At 43.7% G+C, this 20,470-nt stretch overlaps 1 protein-coding gene across 1 annotated transcript in view; it reads left to right on the top strand.

Annotated features, from left to right (window-relative positions):
• tmem110l (transmembrane protein 110, like) overlaps positions 1-20,470 on the top strand; it is a 36,752-nt gene that overhangs the window by 12,389 nt on the left and 3,893 nt on the right. Inside the window, exons 2-7 of the mRNA XM_063217306.1 lie at positions 1,257-1,305; positions 3,878-3,973; positions 4,676-4,797; positions 9,226-9,338; positions 12,793-12,876; positions 15,255-15,383. Of these exons, the coding sequence (XP_063073376.1) occupies positions 1,257-1,305; positions 3,878-3,973; positions 4,676-4,797; positions 9,226-9,338; positions 12,793-12,876; positions 15,255-15,383 (593 nt within the window). The remainder of the gene's footprint in view (positions 1-1,256; positions 1,306-3,877; positions 3,974-4,675; positions 4,798-9,225; positions 9,339-12,792; positions 12,877-15,254; positions 15,384-20,470) is intronic.

The following is a 20,470-nucleotide window of genomic DNA, read 5'->3' as shown; positions in this document are numbered from 1 at the left end:
GTTAACCGTCCCTAGGCTCTTCCTACATTGCTGCATGTGACTCAACAATCAATAAACATATCTCTGGTCAAGGTTCACTGACTAGTGGTCACAAGAGAATAGAATAGAATGATAATAGAATTGAAAGATGCTTCACATCGACGTGTCTGAAGGCAGTGTAATTGGCAGTTGGCCTTGTTTCACTGACTTTGAAGCATCGTAAACTGCAGACTCAACATCACTTTTAAACAAAGTTGTTCACTGTGGGGGGGTTTAACAGTCTAACAGCCATTAACCCAATATCGATTTTCAATGAAGATCAATGTGTGAGTCCCTGGCTGTCAGGATGATGGCTTACAATGCGTATGTGAGATATCGGTGATACATCAGCAAATACAAAAAATTTAGATTGAGATTTTATACTTTTTCAACTACAAATACATTGTTTAGAGTATTATAAGCCTATGGAAAGCAAACTGGTCCACTTCAGAAGACTAGGCCAGGGATGACTGGAGCACTCAGATACTTTTTAGTTATTTAATTGCTGTGCAAACATAATGACTGACGTTTCAACGCAGTGCGCGTCTTCTTCCAAGTATTATAAGCCTGTTATTGTTTAGTAGGACAGACGTAATATCAGTTAAGATAAGGTACATGTAGACTTCTTGGCAGATGTGCAGTATGTGTTTGAGCTGGTTAGTTCTGCTGTGCAGGGTTGCCAGATGATGCTGATGATTTCCAGCCCAAAAAAGGCTCAAATCCCGTCTGGAAGCACTAAATTCAGCCCAATTCTATTGATTTCTATGGCCAAAAATTGCCCAAAAATTCGAATTTTACCCGCAGACAGCCAACTTAAGCAGCCCAATTGGATGGGAAACCACCTAATCTGGCAACACTGCTGTTGTGGTGTTGTGGTGTGGCTGTACTGTGTCATGTGGTGTTGTGTTGATGAGGCTGGCTGCTCTAGTCTGCTTCCCTCTGGGTAGACGGCCCACGTGAGTCATGTGAAAAGGACCACTGGGGCTGCCCTGGTTTTTGGCTGTTAAATCATTAAACTAAGATGTGTTACAATCTCACATAAACCACTACTGTTGACATACACTTAACTGTATTGGCTTTTTATTGGTGTGTGTGTGTGTGTGTGTGTGTGTGTGTGTGTGTGTGTGTGTGTGTGTGATGTGTGTGATGTGTGTGATGTGTGTGATGTGTTTGTGATGTGTTTATGTGTGTTTGTTTTTGCTTTGTCTAATGTGTGTCTCCTTTTCATCTTTTTACAGTAAAGAGGTTCCGGGAACCTATAGGAGTCCGAAGACCATGGAAGATCTGGTGAGAATCTTTTTATCTCCTAAAGAGAAGGCCCTAGTCTTATCAGACATTTATCTGACGCTTAGCTGACACTATCTTACGACGGTTGGACAAACTGAAATAGGTTTTGAGGAGCCACCTCTCTGCCTCCTCTTTGTAGTTTGGTTGCGAGCCAATTTAGCTTTCAGTTGGTAGGCTGGTCGAAGAGGTAAACTGAGAAGTGTGTTTTTATTTTGACATACCACTTCTTTAGAGGGATTTATAGGTAAAGCTGCCAGAGTTCTTCTATGGAGACCTGAAGAAGGTTCCCATTCAACATATGATTACATTTGAATGTTCACTTCAGTCATCTAGAGCAGTGTTTCTCAACAGGGGTGCCGTGGCACCCTGGGGTGCCGCACACCACCCTCAGGGGCGCCGTGGAAACCTGTATGTGAAATTCACCTAAATATATAAATAAATGATGCAATATAATACATTTTGTCTAAATTAATAAATTAATGCTTAGTCAGTCGAATCTTTCATTTACCATTTACACACAACAAAGTAAATTTAGGTCGCCCCAGTATGGCCTTACACATAGCCTGTCTGAGATCGAGCTGCAGCTTCGAACGTCTCCAAATGTGTTACTTTACTAAGCTTGTCTGGTATCGGATGAAATGCCATGTTAAGGCTTGTTGGTTTGGGGTGCCTCAAGATTTTTCATGAATTGAATGGGTGCATTGCCTAAAAAAGGTTGAGAAACACTGCTCTAGAGGAGAACAGCCTCCACTGGCCTTAACATTAACTCACCCAACATTTACACGGACTGGTGCGCTTTTGACTGTCTACCCAAATGGCTATGAATATATGCAAAACCATTGCAAATGATTTGGAGCGAGCAAGCAAGCAGGCAGCTGGGTTGAGCAGCGAGCAAAGAGATGTGTTTCAGTGTGTGCTGTGGAGGTGTAAAGGCTTCTAAGAATGTGAGGGGACACTAGTTATTACAGGATGGAGATGCCCTATAATCACACCAGAGTAGCCTCCCCCCACCCGCCCTGGGGCCCACCCAGTCGGCCTGGGACACTGCAGGAGTTAGAATTTCACATTTTAGTCAGCCTGGACAACCTGCCTATGCTTTTGACTGTACCTTTGCCCAAGATATCAGGCAACGAAAAAAAAAAGTTTTTGGAATTAGTGTTTGTGTCTGTATAGTCGCCCTATGGATTTCTTATAGTTGTACTATTAACCTGCCTCTGAGAACTTTTCTCACAAGACCAAGGTGTTCTGTTGAGATGGGCTGCTTTGTTGAAATGAGCTACTAGTAGACTGTTTACATAACCCAAACCCAAGACAAAGGACTAGTGATTTGCAATGGCTTGGTCGTTCTGCTCGACAGATGGCTCAGATCAACCAGACACCAGCACTTCTCTTTTATTCACTCATCTCCCAACATTTCCAGTCCTTTAGAGTTGAGTTCCTTTATTCATTCCAAAGAAAACTAGAAGCACTCAGAGAGCACAGACCTCCGCCAAGGAAGCTGCTTGATAGAACATTTGACTATGTTACACCCTATTTTCATTTTAAAGGAATAGTGCACCCTTTTTTGATTTTCACATATTTGCAGTATTTACCAGCATTATTCATGAATGTGCATATAATTTTTGTCTATGTGTTTCCATTGCCTAGTTTAACAGTATAGCCAAATTAAGCGTAGCAATGCAAGTCTATGGGGGCAAACAAAACATCATCAAATGTACTTATAAAGTAATCCATAATAAAGAAGAAGGATCACCGCACACTGGTGGACTTAGTTTTGCTGTTTTTATTTAGGTGAACAACGCGTTTCGCCTTGCTCTTCGTCAGGTTCACTTTGTCATTCGCATACCTCCCACAGGTGAAATAGGTGATTACCGAGTCACATGACCTCACCAGAATAAAGTACTTTGAAATTAATGTAAAATTCAGCTATTTACAGCTATTTAATCCTGTCCTGTGCTCATTTGTGGCTTGATACTAATGCCTCCATTCACTTCCTGTGATTATGCTAAGCTACGCTAATAATTCTGATCAAATAAATCTAAGTACTGAAAAAACTGAGACGAAAATGATATGCACATTCATGAATAATGCTTGGAAGTACTGCAAATATGTGAAAATCAAAAAAGGGTGTGGTCACTAAGGGCATCTAGATTTATAGGCCGGCAATGGTGAAGAAAGGTCCTGGTTCCGGTTCGTGATCCGTATCGCCACCAGAATTTAATCACTTGTTCCTTGGGTCATTACTAACAACTCCACAAAGTTTCGTCCAAATCCGTTGATTCGTTTTTGAGTTATCCTGCTGACAAAATCTTTTAAAAAGTCCTGGTTCCGGCTTGTGATCCTGATCACCACCAGAATTGAATCAATTGTTCCTTGGGTCATTATCAACAACTCCACAAAGTTTTGTCCAAATCCGTTGATTAGTTCTTGAGTTATGCTGCTGACAGACAGACAAACAGACAGACAAACAGACAAACCAACGCGACCAAAAAAATTACCTCCTTGGCGGAGGTAATAAAACAAACAAATTATTAGCAATTAATTGGCAACGATTTATTTTCCCCTCCTCCAGGTTCTTCGACACCTCCAAGCAGGCCATCGGTGCCCTCTTCATCCACTTTGCCAACATCTTCCTCTCCACTCTCACCAAATTGGATGCCTGCTCATTGTAAGTTAAGCATTCTTCACCATCGGATTCTTATTTGGGTGCGTGCGTGCATGTGCGTGTGTTTGTTTGTGTTTAAATACTTAAATGCCATTTATCAGATACTTTAAGCAAGCATCCATTTTTGTATAATTTTTGCCTTTGTGCCATCCTGTGTTTGCCACTACTAGTATTCTTTATTTCCATTGGTTCTGCCCCGGTGAAGTGCGCACCACCTGCCAATCAGCTACCTAAACCAATTGTGATGGACAGCTGTTTTCATTTCATTTATTTGTTCATGTCCATTTTATTATTTGTGTATTTGAATGCAAGAAAATGTTTATTCTTCATTGGGGTTTCATGTGTATGAATTTTGTCATCATTCGTTTGGCATATGACAGATTATGGGATATCACATGGAGTTCCATCCAATTATTCAATTGCTGTGTCGTTTATTGATGTGTTGTGTGCATTCTTTATTCCTATTGGTTCTGCAATGGTGATGTGCGCACCACCTGCCCATAAGCTCCCTGAACTGATCCCATGCTGTGTTGATTGTTGGATAGATACATTATATTTGACATTCTCAGTTCTTCTAAGAAATTAAATACATGAATTGGATCAAACCACACCACATATAAAAATAAAGAAAAACAGAGTGTCAGGATAACACAATAAAACTTAACGCTTACTTCCATTGGTGTGTGGTGTGTGGTGTGTCCTCAGGTACCTGATGAACTTCCTGCTGGATGCTACTCTGGGCATGCTGGTCATCTGGATGGGCGTGAAGCTGGTGTCTCGCATCGTGGAGCACAAGCAGATCACACTCCTGAGATTCGGAGAGTATGGTACGTGTGGTGTTTCTTTCTTTCTTCTTTTTTTACATTTATTTTTTTGGTCTTTTTGACTTTATTTATGATAGGACAGTGAAGGTGGTGACAGGAAGCGAGTGGGGAGAGAGAGACGGGGAAGGGCCGGCAAAGGACCCGGGCCGGGAATCCTGGGTTGATATGCATGCAATATTTAATAGCTGTATAGTTGACAATGCATTTAGAACATCATAAAACAGATTGCATTAAATAGATTTTGACATGACATGATACCACAGGTGGTGGTGGTGGTGGTGGTGGGGGGGGGTGTGTCATCATTTGCAAACTAATTGTATATACTATGTATAAATACACATGTAGATGTACATACACTATGATAACATATTCACTTATTAGTGGGTAATGGGTTTGTAGTGTTGTGGCAGAAAGAACAGAAGGATAAAAAAGGTGCTCAACACATTCTCTCCATTTTAAAGGGAGGAAAAACAACAAGAACAGGGAGAATAACAAGACAAGCCAACACATAGTTGGAATATATTGCATTGCATTTTCCATTGAAGCTAAGAAGTTGACTTAAGGTTGACTTAAAGTTTACTGATAATCAATCAAGCTGCAAACAGGAATGTCCTGGGGGTGGCTGTGAATGCACTTTCAAATACCTACCAAGCATTTCTCAAGCAATGTCAGCAGTGTTGCCAGGTGGAAAATGTTGAATTATCGTACCAAAACCTCAAAATAATTGTTTTTGGGGGCTTTTTGGGAGGAATTTATCGTACAAGACCCAAATTGTTGTTTTAAGGCACCTAAATGAACTGAATGACTAACTCTGAAATTATCGTACATCGTGTTTTTTTCATCGTACAGAGGCCGAAATGGACAAAATTATGGTACAAATACGGTAATTATAGTACATCTGGCAACACTGAATGTTTGGGAAATGAGACCGGTGGAAAAATACTGTAACAGGCTTGTTTGTAAGTCACGTGTTCACCACAAGGGGCACTGTTTGCCAGGCTCCAAAGTAGTAGAATTGAGACTATGAATGAAGCATTACAATCCGTTTTCGTCTGCTTTTTTCTGGTTAATCTTGTTGATTTAGTTAATCCAGTGCTGCTGAATAAAGGACTTGTTATTTTAAGCCTGACTTCACCCCAAGTGTTGGCATTGAGTCATAATCGCAGGCACTTCCTTATCCCGACCACTTGGGGGTGCTATTTTTCCACCAGTAACTCCTAACTTCTAACCACGCTCCTGCTGGGTGTATGCCCATGAATGTAAATCAAACTAGTTCCTCTCATCCTTTCCTGCTGCTTGTGGCCTCGGAGTCAGCCTGCTTCCGTGGCGAAAACGATGAAGTTTACCCGCTGTCAACATTGACATCACAGTGACACTCTTGCTGCCATTTTGACATCAGGGCCGCAATGGAAATAAGCTCTACGCCTTATTGTGTTATCCTGACACTCTGTTTTTTATTTAAATATGTGGTGCGGTTTTTGTCCAATTCATGTATTTAATTTCATATGAGAACAAAAACAAGAAATCAAATCTATCTATTGGCACAGCAACTTTTTGGGTAGGCTTTTCCCTAATCGACATCCCGATTGGAAATTACCTTTTGAATTGTGTTTTTGCGAGATAGTGGGGGGAAAAAACTCGGATAATCAGTGACGTCGAGCTGTGTGTCAGGAGGCCTCAAGCATCAGGAAAGGACTAGAGGAGGTAGTTTGAGTTCCATGAGTCTGAGGTTGAATCTGAGGTCTCTCTTCCAGCCAAGAGCTGAGAAGCCGTCAGGGGAGGGACAAAGGGGTCAGTTGTCCCGGGCCCAGGTAGACATGGGGCCCATAATTGGGTCTTTATTCCATTGTATGTATTGAGCGAGGAGGGGCCCTTTCAGATGACCTTGTTCTGGGCCCAGCAAAAGCTGTCAGTGGCCCTGGCCCAAGAATCTTCCACTTCAGCTCCAGCTGTGGCAATGTGGAAAATACCTCTCATAGTGTAACTGCCCTTGCTGTGCTTAATACTCGACACAGCCCAGGGCCCACTGATTGGCAGCCTGACTAGTTCTAGGAAAATTGGAACGTGTTGCCATTTTTTGTCCTAAAGGGATACGACTGTGGTAATTCCACAGGGAAACATTTGCACCCTGAATATGTCATGCAAAAGACCCCATTATCACCATCCTGTTTATTGTAAGACACTTATACAGTACAGTGCAGCTTTTGGTGAAAAGTTTATAGATTACTGAATGGAAAAGTTCTCTTGATTTTAGGTACATACTGTACGTGGTTGTTGGAAGTGAATGAAGTACATGTTTAACTGATTTCTTATCAGTGTCTCCAACCACCCTGAAATTCCTTTGAAATGACTTTAAATTTTATGCTGTTTCGCAATTTTTTTTTTACAACATTAAATATGACTGGATGGACGTCCTCCCAAGACGATTCCATATTTTTTGCCAGAGGTTGTAGTATTGTCCAGTAGGGGGCAGTGTTTCATCAGAACTCGCTACGCCTCTGGATGTGTGTTATTAGTCAGTGCTTGCAATGCCCAGATGTAGTGTGTGTGTGGAGTAACAAGCCAGCAGTCCCAGCTGCAGCAGCAGCAGCAACTGGGGGAAATTACGCCCTACGCAGTATAACCGCCCCGGCCTGGCCCGCCACATATGAGTGGGAAACACAACACAGCTGCCTGCCGAAGCCATAGAAACGTGTGTGTGTGTGTGTGTGTGTGTGTGTGTGTGTAGACAGACGGAATGTGTTTGACAGAGAGAATTGTGTGTGTATTTGTGTGTGTGTGTAGAGACAGACAGAATGCAGAATGTGTTTCTACTGGAGGGAGAGAGCACTGTGCGTGCGTGCGTGTGTGTGTGTGTAGACAGACAGACAGAACTTCTGTTTGAGAGAGGTGTGTGTGTGTGTTCAACACATTCAGAGGTGGTGTGGTATTTATCAGAGGTGTTGAACTGCTAGGGGTTTAATGTCTGTGTTTATGTTACAGTGATGCCATAGCATAAAACTACTGACTTTACTCCCTCCCCTGCATTCTCTCTCTCTCTCTCTCTCTCTCTCTCTCTCTCTCTCTCTCATTCTCTCTCTCTCTCTCTCTCTCTCTCTCTCTCTCTCTCTCTCTCTCTCTCTCTCTCTCTCTCTCTCTCTCTCTCTCTCTCAAGTATCTGTTTATTTATCCTTGTATCTCTGGGAACTGTGGCACATGACGACCCCTGTGATGACCCCTGGGGACAGGGATGATCATGTTGTCTCTCCATCCCTCTTTCTTTATCTTTCTCTTTCCTTCTGTCACATTCTTGGTGTCTCTGGACCCCTCTTTCTTCCACCCTTCCTTTCTACATCTTACACTTTCCTTCTCTCAGAGATAATCATGTTCTCTTTTTCTTCCCTCTTTCTTTCTCTTGCTCTGTTTATCTCTCTCATTCACTAACTTGTTTCCCTCCCTCCCTCTCTCTGTTGCTCACTCTCTGTCCTTTCCTATCCTTCATCACCCTTCCCTATGAAAGACTCACCCATGAACTCACTCCTTCGCTTACACATTCATACACTTTCTCACTTTTCCATTTCTCCTTTTTTCTGTTGGTCTCTGTTTCCATGTGTGTACCCTAAAGTGAGATTTTGCCCTTTTTACAATCATTAGGATGGCTGTGTGTGAAGTGTGTTTGAAGTGTGTGTGTGTGTGTGTGTTTGAAGTGTGTGTGTGTGTGTGTGTGTGTGTGTGTGTGTGTGTGTGTGTGTGTGTGTGTGTGTGTGTGTGTGCATGTTGTAAGTGTGCGTGTGCGTGTGCGTGTGCGTGCGCGCGCGTGCGTGCGTGCGTGCGTGCGTGCGTGCGTGCGTGCGTGCGTGCGTGCGTGCGTGCGTGCGTGCGTGCGTGCGTGCGTGCGTGCGTGCGTGCGTGCGTGCGTGCGTGCGTGCGTGCGTGCGTGCGTGCGTGCGTGCGTGCGTGCGTGCGTGCGTGCGTGCGTGTGTGTTTGGGAGACAGAGGCAGAGGAAGCAGTGTGTGTGTGTGTGTGTGTGTGTGTGTGTGTGTGTGTTGATGACAGACTTGCTAATAATGCACCTTTCTCAGTCAGTCAGCCTAGACAAGAACAAAGAGTAATATGTGAGTGTATGCATGTAAGCATGTGTGTAAAGATCACAGGAAAGTGAACAATGGTGACCGTGGCTATCCGAGGGAAGTGTCTTTGAGTTGTTTTGTTGCACTTGTTACGTTAATATACTGTTGTTTTTCTCCAGTCAAACACAGATTGTTGTAGGTGATGAATGTATGCGATACAATTTTCATTCTTCTGTCATTTGCCTTTCTCTTTGTCTCTTCACTTGTCTCCACCTATTTTCTCTCTCTCTCTCTCTCTCTCTCTCTCTCTCTCTCTCTCTCTCTCTCTCTCTCTCTCTCTCTCTCTTTCTCTCTCTCTCTCTCCTCTATCTCTATCTCCAGGTGATCCTCCTAGGGCGAGTGCATGGTGGGGTCAGTGTGCGATCTACCTGCTCATCATGATCGTGGAGAAGGGGGTGGTCACCCTCGTCCTCCTCATCCCCGGTTGGACCTACGTGAGTACCCACAATGCACCTCTTGTTTTAGGCAGCTGCGGCCTACTCGCTGGGGTGGTGGGCGTGGACACCGTTGAGTCGAAATTTCAAACTCTGTACCAGGATGAATAATATGGTTGTATGTCCTACTGGTGTGTGTGTGTGTGTGTGTGTGTCTGTGTGTCTGTGTGTGTCTGTGTGTGTCTGTGTGTGTCTATCTGTCTGTCTGTCTGTGTGACTAAACATGGACTCAGACCAGCACACCATTGGGTCTCATCTCCTTCTGTCTCATCCACTATAAAGTGGTATGTATAAGAGGGCCATGTATTGTACTGTAGTGTGATGCACCATCTCATCAGAGAGTCAAGAATCCCACAGAGGGATCTGTGGAGGATTGTGGGAAACTAAGACATGATGGTGAAGGGAGAAATCGGAAGAAAAGAAACGCAAAGTTCTTGAATAAAGTTTCCCTCTCTCCATAGTTTTCAAAACAAACACAGAGACAAAAGAGAGTGAAAGAGAAGAAGGGCTGATGAAAACATAGCCAACAGAAGAAGACTAGGAGAAAAAAGACGAGTGCAAATCAGTTACTATAACAAGCGTGGGAACTGGAGAGATGAATCCCTTCTGTGCGTGCGTGCGTGCGTGCGTGTTCTGTGTGTGTGTTGGTGCATTCCCATGTTTATTTATTTGGCTAATGTGTAGATGGGCAACATTTGTACTACTGTTGTATTCCGTTTCTCCTATTTACCTGGTCTTAAATGTCACTAGCAGCCGTATTACACACACACACACACACACACACACACACACGCGCGCGCACGCGCGCACCATTCGGCTACGGTTGTGGGAAGCAGAGGGAGGTATTTCATCATCTGTTTCTGTTGAAGATGGGAAAGTCCCCCACACACTCTTGTGCACGTACACATGTGTACACACACACACACACACACACACACTCACACAGCAGATTGTCAGTGATCAAAGACCATGCTTTGACATGACTTGGCCTCCTAAGAGCTAGGGTGGAGATAAACAGATTCTAAAGACGAATCGATGCACAAGTTATTTACTGTCATAGTGACGACGCAGACTCACACCCCTCGCATAATTTTTTTGTCACCATTTGACCAGGCGGCAGTTTTTTTTAAGTCATGTTACTGTGAAGGGGTTCTTTTGACTTTAGCGTCACGTTTTGACACCAAAGGCATATTGCTGACTGGTCAAACGGTTGAAAAGTGACGCGTCGGGATGAGATCAAGTGGCGGTGAATGCACACGTTCACGATAAAGTCACGTAAACACACAACTGAAACTTCTAAGGCCACCGGAAGAGCAATATCCATGACAGCGCAGCGCACCCAACACATCCTCTGTGCATGGAAAATGGAAAATACTCATGTGCACGCACACACAAACACAAACAGTCAGTAATTATTAGGCAAGCAATTAGGACACACACACACACACACACACACACACACACACACACACACACACATACACACACACACACACACACACACACACACACACACACACACACACACACACACACACACACACACACACACACACACACCATTCACTTCCACTGTGGCAACCAGGAAATGACAAGTGGGCTAAATGCTTCAGCCAAGAGACTTGTCATCTGGGATGGTGAGGGAGAGAACGTCACTGTTTGTCCAGTAAAGCTTCTCAACTGGTCTGCCCGGCTAGGGATTTGAACCGGGCTCTCTCGGATCCTGCCACTGGATCATATTGTTCTGACCTGCTGCTGGCGTCCATGGAGGGAGATGACCCTGACCTTGGGTGCTCTTCCTCCCGACCCGACACACCCCAATCTCCTGCCTACACACTTCCTGATCTCCTGACTCACTCACACGCACGCACGCACCCAACCACAGGCACGCACGCACCCAACCACAGGCACGCACACAGACACGCACACAGACACGCACACAGACACGCACACACACAATCACACACACAATCACATAAGCGTCACAGATAACAATACTGTAACACCAGAGGGCATTTTCACCTTTGCTTGCCTTCCCTAGAAAAAGTGTATGGTGGAAAACAGCTTGGAAAGAATTTGTAGCTAAAAAAAAAATTGCATTTCTGTTTTGTGCCTGTTTTGAGTGGGACGGAGAAGCCGTCATCACACTGGGTGTAATTTATTCTCTACACTACAGAAATATAAAACAAATATTGTAGTCTGAAGATTAGGGTATGCTCTTAATAACAAAAAATAGACCAGCTTCTTGTTCCAGGGTGCTCATTGTAAGGCTTGTACAGTGTTTCTCAAACTTTTTTTAGGCGAGGCACCCTTTCAAATCATGAAAAATGTTAAGGCACCCCAAACCAACAAGCCGTAACAAGGCATTGCATCCGATACCACACAAGCTTAGAAAAGTAACACATTTGGTGACGTCACATGACCTACGTTCGAAGTTGCAGCTGACTGGGGCGACCTATATTTACTTTATTGTGTGTAAATGGCAGATGAAAGATTCCACTGACTAGCATTAACTTATCAATTTAGACAAATATGTATTATATTACATAATTTATTTATCAGCCACGTTTCCGCGGCACCCCTGTTGAGAAACACTGGGCTTGTAGATCACAGAAAAAAGTGAGGAAAAATCCTTAACTTTAGCAAAGCACTCATTTTCATTATTAAAATGTGTTTGCTCAATTGTGTGAGCTCTACATGAACTGCTTAGTCCACATAGGATTTTGCCAAAATGTCACCTATAGCATCTGTGGCCACAGTGCTAGATGGAACATAGAGTATGTAGCTGCTCCGACATGCAGCATGGTCCAGAAATGTATATTGCATATGCGGCTTTGGTCCAAGGTGTTTGTGTGTGTTTTGTTAAGATTGTTTTACACTCTTACTACGTGCAAGTGGGTGGTCTGTGGTCTGCATAAAGCTGGCTTGTGGTGTGTGGGTAGAGTGCCTGTGTACATAAATGTGTGTTTGCATAACAAGTGTGGTTTTATAGTGGGTTACAGCTTGTGTTGGACTGTACAGTGTGTGCGTGTGCGTGTGCGTGTGTGTGTTGAGTGCGTGTGTGTTGCGTGCGTGCGTGCGCGCGTGTGTGTGTGTGTGTGTGTGCTTGTGCGTGTGTGTGCGTGTGCGTGTGCGTGTGTGTGTTGAGTGCGTGCGTGCATGTGTGTATTGTGCACACATATTTCCTTAGCTATCAAAAAAACAAAGCTAGGTTTTGACTTTACTATTCAAAGGTTTTTGGGGGTCATAACATTTGCATAGCGTTTTTGTTTTGTTTGTAAATGTACCATTTCTGTCTTTGTGTGTGTGTGTGCGTGTGGGTGCGTCTACGTGTGCGTCATTGTGTGCGTGTGCGTGTGTGTGTGCGCGCGTGTGCGTGTGCGTGTGCGTGTGCGTGTGCGTGTGCGTGTGCGTGTGCGTGTGCGTGTGCGTGTGCGTGTGCGTGTGCGTACAGTTACAGGAGGTGCTGTTGAAATACATCCCGAACCCTCAGGTGGAGCTGGTGCTGGTCATGCTCATTGTTCCCTTCGTGGTCAACGTAAGTTTTCTTTTGCTCTTTTTATTTAAAATTCTCCTTTTTTTACCCTTTAATATTCCTCTTTTTCCCGTTTTGTCTTGGATGTTTTGGTAACTCTACTTTTCACCCATCTTTCTCCCTGTTTCTTGCCCCCCTCTCTTTCTCTCTTTTTGACTCCATGCCCTCACTCGTTCACTTTCTCTTTCTTGCTGTCATTTACGGCCTAAAAAATGAATTTCAGAAATGCTGGCATGACATTCCACCCCTTCCCCTTGCTTTATTCTTTCCTCACATTCTCTCTCTCCAATTCCCTCTGTTACAGTGACACGCACACACACAGACACACAGACACACAGACACACAGACACACAGACACACAGACACACAGACACACAGACACACAGACACACAGACACACAGACACACAGACACACAGACACACAGACACACAGACACACAGACACACACACACACAGACACACACACACACACACAATCACAGACACACAGACAGACACACACAATCACACTTCTCTCTCTCTCTCTCTCTCTCTCTCTCTCTCTCTCTCTCTCTCTCTCTCTCTCTCTCTCTCTCTCTCTCTCTCTCTCTCTCTCTGATCCCTTGTTATTAATGTCCAGCATATCCTCCACACCTCATATCTTCCCCCTAACCTAATCTTCTGCCCTTCCCAACTATACCTCTACGGCCCCGTCACAGCAGCGGATGAGACTCGCTCTCACTTTCACTTTGGTGTGTGATGAGGTGATTCCAAATTTTAAATGCCATTTTAACCAAAGCCAATTGCCAAAAACTTGTGAACCTTTGCTCTCTGATGTTTTACCTTCACATTGACACACTTGTTCAGTTTTTGGTAGGTCTACGTTTTTGGCATAGACCGGCCCGTCACACAGCTCCCCTGATTTTCTTAAAGGGCAACTCCTGCGAATTTCAATGTGCTGTTGTATTGCTCACGCTACCCTTGACTTGTCAGTAGCAGGTGACGCCACAGTTTTCGGCTCAGCCCTTTCCGAGATATGAGCTATTCTAATGGGGGCAACTTTTGTTTATATTTCAAAAAAACATTTTTATTTATTCCCAAAAGGTTGTGCAACATCAGCAGACAGCTAGCAAACAGCGATACATTTTGGGAAAATATTTGGAGTAGGCCTATGTTCATTTTTTAAAAAATGCATACAAAAGTTGCCCCCATTAGAATAGCTCATGTCTCGGACAGGGATGAACCAAAAACTGCGGCGTCACCGGCTACTGACAAGTCAAGGGTAGCGTGAGCAATACAACAGGTCATTGAAATTCACAGGAGTTCCCCTTTAACGATATTATGATTGGCTCAGCCCATTGTCTACAGGTATATTAAAGATGGACCAATGAGCCGCCCTATCTTTGGTGGGCCAATCTCCAAGAGAGAGAGAGAGAGAGAAAAACAACAACAACAACAACCCAACAGCATTGGCCCCAGAGGACTGTTGGCCCACCAAGAAAATCTGTATGCCAGATTAGCAGTCCAGCCTTGCTTTTGTTAGAAAGACACATATTTTGTCTAAAAGTTGAGATGAAAACTAGGCAACAAGTCAAGAAGATCCCCTCTCCAGTTTTTATCGAAAAGAAAAAAAGCTTCATAAAAAAACCAAGAGATCAGACTAAATTTGAAAGTAGCTTCACAATGTCTGGGCTCATTCAATGCACACTGCACACAGAACTCCACCAGCTGTCTGCTATTCTACCTCCTTTGCCATTTTAAATGGCATGGAATCATTCACTGCTTCGGCCATCTTTAATGTTCTGGAATGTTTTCCTTTGTCTGACATCTCTGAATTTCCCCTCTTCCCCTCTTCCACCACCTTCTTTTCTCATGCTCTGAAATGTTCTTTTGGATAACATTTCTGGCATTGTGCATTGTCTGTCTTTTTTACTAACATTTTTTTTATTCTGGTCATATCTCTATCTATTGTATTTCTGGCATATCTGAAATTAATAAATGTTGTTTTGATCATCATCTGTAATATTGTAGACTACTCATCTATGTCATTTTATTAACTTATATTGTGAACTATTCATCTGCGCCATTTTATTGATATAATGCAATTTACCACTGTATACCATCTCTGTTATTGTGGAATTCTTCCTCCCTTTACCACCTGCAATGTTCTGGAATTTTCTTCTGCTGCGTCTTTACCCATCTTTGGTATTCTGAATCTTGTTCTCCTGTGTCTTTACCCATCTCTGGTGTTCTGGAATTTTGTTCTCACATCTCTACCCATCTTCGGTGTTCTGGAATTTTCTTCTCTTGTGTTTCTACCCATCTCTGGTCTTCTGGAAGTTTCTTCTACCTTATCGGCCGTCTCTGATGTTTTGTAACCTCCCTCTGCTGTGTCTGCAGTCGTTGATGTTCTGGGTGGTGGACAGCTTGATGATGAGGAAGTACAAGACCATGAGCGCCATCGAGGGGTCGTCAAACACCATCAAGAAGGAGAAGGAGTTGCCATCGGTAACCAGCGATGAGACCCAGGTGAGGAACACACACACACGTCCAAGCACTGGCAGTGTCTCTCACGATCACCTGTATGCACCCACTTAGATATGGGCACACACATGCGCACACATGCACACACACACACACACGCACACGCACACACACGCATCCACATACACACACATGCGCACACACATACACACACACACACACACACACACCAAAACGTGCCATGCCCCTTTCATCATAGTCACCAGTTCTTTCAGCAGACTGTGAATTCAAACAGTTGTTTGAAATTGGTGCCGCGTTAGTTCTTTACAGTTGCGTATACTTGAATTCAAAGACATGTTCTGGCATGTTTTCAAACAGTATACAGCATTGGTCATGGAGAAATTTCATGCCAAATGCAGTTTCGTGCTTTCTGTCTCATCCTCTGATGTCATCAAGGGGTAGTTTATGACCTGTAGCATGTTCCGGTTAGCCAGGTTATGCAATGACAATATAAATACCCTTTTTACAGTTGTACGTGTGTGTGTGTGTGTGTGTGTGTGTGTGTGTGTGTGTGTGTGTGTGCGCGCACGCGTGTGCGTGCGTGCGCGACGCGTGCGTGCGTGCGTGCGTCTGCACATGTGTCTGTGTGTCCCAGTGTATGCTTTAATGTCTGTGCGGCAGAACGTTTAGGGTACAGTGGGGAAACAAGGGTTGATTTCATTATTTGGATACCACAGAGATTCATCCAGCGCTCCCTTACTCTCCCCTCTCCTCTTTCGGGTCCCTTTCAACCATGGCAGAAAGACACACACACACACACACACACACACACACACACACACACACACACACACACACACACACACACACACACACACACACAAACACAAACACAAACAGAAATGCATTCTGATCAGAAGCCTAGAATGTGTGTGTGTGTGTGTGTGTGTGTGTGTGTGTGTGTCTGTGTCTCTGCGCGTGCGCACATGTCTGTCAGTGTTTGTGTGTGCGCATGCTTGTCTGTGTGTGTGTGTATGTGTGTGTTTACACTTCATGCTTCTAAGAGCCTCCTTGGTGTTCGTCCAGGGAAAACTGACTCAGGGGTTCTCCACCACAACCCACTCCCCAATCCCCCCAGCACACACACACACTCTCACAAGCACTCTCACACACACAGCCTTCTTTCACCATGTCTGTGGCTTCCCTTTGTGTGATTGACCCCCATGTGAATCTATTTAAATGTGATGGAATCTTCCCATATCTGCCCTATCCCTTCCACTCTGCTTTCCTCTCCTCTCCTCTCCTCTTCTCTCCATTCCTCTCCTCTCCCCTCATCTCCCCTCATCTCCTCTCTTTTCCTCTCCTCTCCTCTTCTCTCCATTCCGGTCCTCTCCTCTCCTCTCTCCTCTCTCCTCTCTCCTCTCCTCTCCTCTCTCCTCTCGTCTCTCTCTTCCACTCTACTCTGCTCTGCTCTCCTCTCCTCTTCTCTCCATTCCTCTCCTCTTCTCTTCTCTCCTCTCCATTCCTCTCCTCTCCTCCCACACACCCTTCTCTCCTCTTCTCTCCTCTCCTCTCCTTTTCTCTCCATTCCCGTCATCTCCTCTCCTCTCCCCTTGTCTCCATTCCTGTTCTCTTCTCTCCTCTCCTCTCCTCTTCTCTCCATTCCTCTCCTCTTCTCTCCTCTTCTCTCCTCTCCTCTCCTCTCCTCTCCTCTGTTTGTCCATGTGTCCCAGGGTAATTGCATTACACTATAGTTCACCCTGGGTCTCAGTTTAATTATGTGGATACATTACAGAATGTTTTGTCTCTGTATTCCACCAGGGTTACAAGGTTACAAAGTGTTTGTTCATGCATTCATAGTGAATAACACTTGTAAATCGCTTTGGCCAAAGGCATGTATTGTAATGTAATAAGATTTGACAGTTTTTGAAAGTAATGATGTTATGGAGTATTGGCCATTCTGTGATTACAGTATGATTGCTCATCTTGGAATAACTAGATTACAGAATATCTGTTCTCATATCACAGAGTAATGTCCAGTAAGGTCATACAGTACTCTTACAGAATTTTGGTCTATGTATGTATATAATAATGTTAAAGAATGTTTATGTATCCCAAGCCAACAAGAGTGTTTATGCCGTCGTAGTAATTTTATGGAGTATTATTTGTCATTCTTTAATTAAGTAATTATTACCTTTGAGTAGATTAGATTAGATTAGATTAGATTAGATTAGATTACAGAATCTGTCTTTGTATCACAGGGTAATTTATGTCGTGGGGCAATAAAGTACCACTAGATTGTTTTTCTCTGTATTTTAGATTAATAATGTAATATAATATTTAACCCCTTTTCCAGTGTACATTAGTTTAATTACACATCGTTTGCCCATGCTGTTACTGCATGGAGTTTGTTGTTGTAGTTGTTTCTGAGTGCTGTTTTGTTGGAAAGGAGAATATGTGGCTCTCATAATATTTCATGCATAATTGCACGTTGCAGAATACTTCAGCTTTATAGGAAGTGGAATTACGGATAAGTCATGCGTCTATGATGCTGTTTTACAAACAGTTCTGAATATGGCCCCAATACAGTGGAACCATAAATATATGGGCCCCCTTCTCTCTCTCTCTCTCTCTCTCTCTCTCTCTCTCTCTCTCTCTCTCTCTCTCTCTCTCTCTCTCCCATTCTCCCTCCCATTCTCCCTCTCCTTCTTTTTGTAACGTATTGATGTCTTTGTTCGTCTCCTCCTCTGCTCTTGGTATTGTGCCAGCCGTCCACAAATCACGCATTGATCTGCAGTGGAGGGTGACATTTCAGGCATGCCCCCCCCCAGCACAGTGCTGTTAGGCTTTACTGCTGCTGGGTGACTGACCAGTGGATATTGTGTGTGTGTGTTTGTGTGTGTGTGTGTGTATTAGGGTGCATCAAACGCCCCAACATCTGAAAATCCTGCTCTGCTTTTGAAAAATGGTTCCTTTGTATTAACATAACGCCCGTGTAAAATCTTAGCGATTTTGGTTCATGTTGAAGGGTGGCACAATATTCTTGACATTTTGAATGGCAGTGGATGGGCTATTTTATCAAAATCCTTGAAAATTGTGTTTTACTCTATTTTGGTCAAAACTAGTAAAGAGAATCATTTGGAAGAATGCTCTAGTTCCCTTTCCACTTTCCTGAAATTCCCTGCGCCTGTTTTTTAGAGCCTTCCTTCAGCCAGGCTTTAGGCCCCATTTGCTAATCTTTTAGCCATGTTTGAACACCCGTGTATCCATTATTTGGTAATTGTTTGGGGTTTTGATGTCCTGGGGAAGTGGAGAGGCAACTGGAGCATTCTTCCACATGACTGTCCTTACTGTTTTTGATCAAAACAGTCTCAAAATGCACTTTGCATATATTTGGCTAAAAATGCCCATTCACTACTATTCAAAATTTCAAGCCTATTGTGCCACCCTTTAACATCAATGAAATTTGCTAGAAATGTACAAGGGAGTTATGATAGTGCAAAGGAACAATACTGCAAGAGCAGAGTGGGATATTGCAAAGTTTTCATTTTTGAGGGACCTTTGATGCACCCTAGTGTGTATTAGGGATGTAAATAAAATGGAAATGTATCGATGTATCGGAAGTATCGGCCAGCGATTTAATCGAATCGCATCGTATCGTTGGGCATTCTTAAGAATCGAAAATAATCGAATCACTGGCCCCTGAGCAATGCCTTAGCTCCATAGCACAATAGTAGTGGAAAAGTAATTGGAAAAAAATCTAATCGAACCGAATCGCATCGTATCGTGGGGAATTCTTAAGTATATAAAAAAAATTGAATCCCTGATTTAAGAAATCGATACCATATCGTCATGAAGGCTGTGATTTACACCCCTAGTGTGTATGTGTGTGAGCATGACATTTTATGCAAGCGGATGACCAAAAGAGGTGCTGGATGACCAGTGTGTGTGTGTGTGTGTGTGTGTGTGTGTGTGTGTGTGTGTGTGTGTGTGTGTGTGTGTGTGTGTGTGTGTGTGTGTGTGTGTGTGTGTGTGTGTGTGTGTGTGTGTGTGTGTGTGTGTGTGTGTGTGTGTCATTGTTTGGATGTGTGCATGTTTCCTTAAAAGGTTGTGTGCGTCTCGTGTTTATCTGTGTTTTGTGTGCACATGAATGGATGTGTGGCTCTCTTTGTGTGTGTATGTGCGTGTGTGCGTGTGCATGTGTGTATGCCCGCATGTATATGAATTGCTATGTGGTCAAGTGGTTGTGTGTGGGAAGAGTGAGCGAGGGCTCGCTGCTTACTGTAATTGGTGTTGATGCTGAGGTCTAGCCGTCACTGTGTCTACCAGTGTACAGCAGGGTCAGTGTGGGCTTGACCCAGAGGGCCAAAGAGTTCCCATGTCTCTCTTCATGCCTATTGTACATCTCTCTCTCTCTCTCTCTCTCTCTCTCTCTCTCTCTCTCTCTCTCTCTCTCTCTCTCTCTCTCTCTCTCTCTCTCTCTCTCTCTCTCTCTCTCTCTCTCTCTCTCTCTCTCTCTCTCTCTCTCTTTCTTATTTTTGCTCTCTCTTTCTTATTTTTGCTCTCTCTCTCTCTCTCTCTATCTCTCTCTCTCTCTCTCTCTCTCATCCTCTATATTACTCTATGTATGCTTTGAGTTATTTTGCTTTCATCATCCGTGTCTTTAGTTCTGTGCGTGTGTGTACGCGTGCATTTTTATGAAGCAGTAAATCTCGGTTGTTGAGTTCTATAACCTTCAGTTTAATGATGCAGACGGACATACACACTTAACCTGTTCTCTCTGTCGAATTACACACACACGCACACGCACACGCACACACAGTTCCTGCAGAGTCCTTGAATGGCCTCCAGTTGACGTCTCTGTTCTTGATATTATACTGTCCAATAAAGTGCTGTAGAAATGCATAACGGGGCTACTGCTAAAACATGTGTATCGTAACATGTGACACATGATGTACCTTTTGTCTGTGTAGCACACATTTTTGTTCACTGCACTGCAGTGCATATGCATTTTGATTTTGTGTGTTATGTACAGGGGCAGTATTCAGATATCTGTCCGTTACATTCATTTGTATGCTTCATATTGTGGAACAAATGCTTTGGGCCGAACTAAGTCCATCAGTAGAATTGAA

This window comes from Engraulis encrasicolus, chromosome 15, assembly GCF_034702125.1.
Source record: "Engraulis encrasicolus isolate BLACKSEA-1 chromosome 15, IST_EnEncr_1.0, whole genome shotgun sequence".
Classification (NCBI taxonomy): domain Eukaryota; kingdom Metazoa; phylum Chordata; class Actinopteri; order Clupeiformes; family Engraulidae; genus Engraulis; species Engraulis encrasicolus.
The sequence above is the reverse complement of the archived record's forward strand: the minus strand, read 5'-3'. Positions and strand labels throughout refer to the sequence as shown.